The sequence below is a fragment of the Medicago truncatula genome, chromosome 8 (genome assembly GCF_003473485.1).
Source record: "Medicago truncatula cultivar Jemalong A17 chromosome 8, MtrunA17r5.0-ANR, whole genome shotgun sequence".
In the NCBI taxonomy this organism is placed as follows: Eukaryota; Viridiplantae; Streptophyta; class Magnoliopsida; order Fabales; family Fabaceae; genus Medicago; species Medicago truncatula.
The window spans coordinates 18004455-18009209 of record NC_053049.1 but is presented as its reverse complement, the minus strand read 5'-3'; the positions used below and the strand labels follow the sequence as shown (position 1 = coordinate 18009209).

At 33.1% G+C, this 4755-nt stretch overlaps 1 protein-coding gene across 1 annotated transcript; it reads left to right on the top strand.

Moving 5' to 3' along the window:
* Positions 1 to 2680: 2680 nt before the first annotated feature.
* LOC112417351 (uncharacterized) lies at positions 2681 to 3780 on the top strand. The gene is made up of 3 exons (XM_024772936.2): positions 2681 to 2847; positions 2953 to 3300; positions 3661 to 3780. The coding sequence occupies exons 1-3, from the start codon at positions 2782 to 2784 to the stop codon at positions 3739 to 3741; spliced, it is 495 nt and encodes a 164-aa protein (XP_024628704.2). The 5' UTR covers positions 2681 to 2781; the 3' UTR covers positions 3742 to 3780.
* The last annotated feature ends 975 nt before the right edge of the window (positions 3781 to 4755 follow it).

Genomic DNA, 4755 nt, shown 5'->3' with positions numbered 1-4755 from the left:
TTTAAAGATATGATCCAAAAGCTTGTTAATATACTAGACGAGATAAATGATGATGAAAGGAAGGACGAGGTTTTTAACGAGATCCTAAATATATATGACGCGACTAACCACACTGATCCTAATGAAGTTAAAACTTCATATACAAGGATCAAGGCTATGGTGGAGACGTGTCTTCGAGATTTTAATATAGATTACAATATATGATGCTACTTACATATGAGCTAGTGGTGGGAGTTGAATACATGTTTATCTTAATTTCACTTATCATAATCCCATGATTCCCCCATTGGGAGAATAAATTATGTGATGTGTTAATGATTTTGTGGGAAATAAAAAAAAGCTCTTGTTAGTAGAAATTATGAATATTATGATTATGATATGATATGATATGATATGATATGATGATGATTATGATGAACTTCTTATTTTAATTATAATTATAATTTTTATTTGCTCTCCTATTGATGGGCATAATTCCTCTACATATAACCCTCTGTCGTCGTTGTCGTTTTTGAGCCTTCGACTTTGCAAGGGACGTAGTGGGTTGTTCGATCTAGATCCAGTTTTGATCTGAAGGTTTTATCTTACGTGTGGCTTTTGTTCGTCTTTGCTTAGATCCGGAATTGCTTGGATATTTTACGGTTCAGCTCAATGCATTTGGTACTATGTCGTTTGGTGTTTGTTAACCGAAGATTCGTCACTGATTCGTTGCTGTTTGTTCTTGTTCGTGTGTTGTATATTTTTTATGTTGGCCAAATTACACATGAGGTCCTTTAAGTTTTGGGTTTGTAACATATAAGTCCTTTTAGTTATTTTTTCTCTCATAGTCATCCTTTAACTATTAAATTGTTTGCAACATTGTCCTTCCAACCCTGAGATTGCAAATAGAAAACACATACAAATGAGAAACCCATCTGCGATTCAATCTCATGTTTGCAGAAAAAAAGAAAAAAATATCATCTTCGCTTTTGTACCTCCATCTTCTTCATCTTAACATCATTCATCTTCTTTTCCAAACCAATCCTTATTTGCACAAAAACCCCCAAAACAAATGCCACAAATTAAAATACACATTGAAAAAAGAAGAGGTAGAAGGTCCAGGTTCAGAATTAATTAAAATTGAACATTAAAAACAGAAATCAAAATCAATTGAATTGAAGGTGGAAAGAAATAAAAACATAACACTAAAAGTGATAGATCTAAGCATGACCCTGATTGAAATTTGATCTAAAATTTGGATCTTCATATGTTGGTGTGTGTGTTTGAATGAAATGGGTCACTTTTCTATTGTTGTATGTGGTGGTCGTTGACGTTTTGGGATGGTGGTGGATGTATAGCTTCACATGCATCATAAAACACATTGCATAATTCCGGTGGTTTTGTACCGGCGGTCCATGTAAACCGCCACTATATCTGGTATATTGCGGCAGTTTTTCTAGCCGCCACTATCTACAGTACATTGCGGCGGTTTTGACAGCTAGTATTAACAAAATTTAATTGCATAATTTACATTGTATATTATGGCATTTTAGACTGCCGATATCAACCATTTTAATTTTCCCAACCTCACAATATTTGGCGCATTAACTTCCCTTTTTTTTTCCCAATTTTTTAGAAAATCCCTCCATCTTTTTCTCTTGTCCTTTTCTGTTGACATAAAATATTTTATAACAAAACTTATATCTTTTTCCAAACCTTCTCCAAGCTTCCAAAAACCCTCACGATTTCCATCTCTTCTAAAACTATAACTAACCTTTTCTTCCTCAATCTTTCTTCTATTCCTGTCCTTTTCTTCACCGATTCCTCAATCTTTTTTAATTCATTCCAATACCCTCAAACACCCAACCCATTCGATTCCCTCAAACCCAATCTTCAACCGATTGCAAAACTCTCAAAGACCCAAACTATTCCTCAATGTTGCCGATCTGAAACCCTCATCTTTGGTCCCTGTCGAAGTCTTCTCTCAACTTGGTGAGTTTGAAGTTTGCTTAGTCTGAAATACCCAAACCCTCATCTTTGTATTATTCTTGATTTTAGCTGGTTAACAAGGTTCAGTTTTGATTATAAGGTTCAGTTTTGATTATATGATTAAGACTTTCTGCTCTTGGAATTTGTTGTTGTTTTCGTTATTGATTTTTTTGTTTTTGTTTTGCTGGTAGAAAAACTGAGGTTTGTGAAAAGAAACAAGCAGATCTACTGTTGATTATTTGAGGAGGTTTTGATTAAGCTAGAGATTTTGATTATTTGAGGAGGTTTGCTGCCAAATCAGGAGGATGATGCTTATATATCGATATAAATAGATTTAGTCTTGTGTTGTCTCTTGTTTACATATTTTTTAATAACATAACATTCATATCTCAACAGATGAAGAGAATGATGCAATTCGAAAACTCCATTTGCTGGTTAAGGACATCAATAACTTGCCTGATGGATTGCAAGTCATTGTGGATTTGATGAACAACATACGCCTATTGGAGAGGCTACTGGTTTTCTTTCTGGAGTATGTGGATTATTAGCAACACATAGTCCCTTTTTCCCTATAAGTTTGGATAAGTGGTCAGATATGCCAGCTAATTATTTTGAGACACAATGGAAAGAACTCTTCGAGGTAAAATAATTTTAACTCTACTTATGTTTTTTATAGTTTGTCTTTGTAAAATTGTTTGTCTATTACTATATGTAGCTAATTCATTGTTTAAGTTGACTATTAAGTTATTTGATTCATAATTATACTTTTTGTTCTAGACTCTTGAGGCTGGTAAGCCTGTCGGCCGGGGTCCAATGTGGGATATGACCCACAAAAGGGCAGATGGGAAGTATGTGAATGAAGAAGCTCAGAAGATAGGGGTAAATTGATAATCTACCTCCAAATTTATTTTAAATTTATGTTCATTGTTTTAGAATTGAAGGAAATGAATGTTAGTCATTGGTTATTTATTATTTGGTTTGTAGGAGAAAATTTGCAATCATATAGCTGAAAACCCTGATGCTTATTCTGAAATTTCTCCAAATGATATTGTTGGCAAGCTATTTGGAAAAGAGCATTATGGCCGTGTTCGAGGAATGGGAATGGGAGTGGTTCCTACTATTGCTTTTAAGCATACTACCACACGACTTAGCGGTATGGAGTTTGGCTCTTTTCGTGGTAGTACTTCAAGCGGCAGTTCTACATTGCAGAACCAAAAATTTGCAACTATGGAGGCTCAAATGACAGCACTTGTTGGCTACATTAAAGCGAAGGAAGGTGGTTCACTGCCTCCAGAGTTAGCTGCTGCCTTATTTCCCAATGATACACAACAGGTATAACAACTACTCAATGCATTTATGATTTTGTGCATGTGTCTTTCTGGAGTAGTACCGGCGCTACATTAAGCTTTGGAAGCATTGATATTATTTGATGATATTTTACAAAATGGATCTGAATGCTATTGGGCTAATGAAATCAATACTGCTAATTTTTTTTTTTTTTTTATCAATTAAATGCATTTCTCTAAGTTTTTCATCATCAATCTTTATATTCATCAATTATGAAAAATTGATTTTGGATAATATTGTCTTTCAAGATTTTACTTTGATAATAACATTTACTTTGCTTAGGTTGTTGAATTGGCAATAATATCTTGCTTAATATGAGTTAACAATTATAATATTTTTTTGCAGGCATCAAACGTAGGAAGTGAATCTTCAACACCCAATGACATAACTAGATCATCAGATGAAAACAATGCACGTGGAGCATGAGAGTCCTAATTTTAGTGACATGAGTTGTGTAGTCATTTTTATGTTTTGAAACTTGTTATTTTGAGAATAGCTAAAGATAGTGGCAATGGTTTGTGTAACTTTATGTTTGGAGACTTGTTTATTTTGAGAATGGATATTTGTATCAAACTCCACTTGAGTTGAATTATAAATATATCAATGACAATGTTCAAAATTTGTTTGTCCTTTAATTTTATTCAAAAAATAGAAATGTACAATTATATATTCCTATGAAATAATAATATTATAAATAAAATAATTTCAATTATTTGAGCATTGTGGCATTTTATATGTCAATTGTGGCAGCTCAATGATTAAATATCAGAAGTAAATTCTGGCAGTTGGACATGCCACTACATGCATAGGTCTCAGTAGTAATTTCTGGCGGTTAAAACCGCCGGTACTTTCTACATGTTACGGCGATAAAAAATGCCAGAAACACCTATTGGCTTTGTCACAATTATGTAAATAATGGCGTTTGAAACTGCCGCTATATACAATTAAATAACCGCCACTTTAAGCCAAGTATAAAACGGCGGACAATATGACGGCTACATAAAAACTGCCGTTTTAAACATTGTGGCAGGCAAAATTTCGGCAGTTTTTAAAACGCCAGAATTATGCATAGTGGCGGCTAAAACCGCCGGAACATACATTTTTTAGCCGCCGAAAAACACGCGTTTTTTTTTGTAGTGAGTATCTTCATGCATGATGTTTTGAATGTTGTTTAATTGTGTGTTTATGTTTAAAGTTGATATTTTTTTAATGATGTAAATAACGACGAAATGAACTTGAAAGTGTTTTAGTCTAATTGTAATTGATGGCAATATTTTTCTAATTATGTAATTTTATTTTATTTATAATTTTTTGTTTTTTTCATGAAGATAATGAATAAGTAGATGAACATATGATGAAGAAATATTTTTAAGGGTTTTTTTAATTCGGGATAAATATGTTTTTGGTCTCTATAAATATACCAACTTTTTTGTTTTAGTC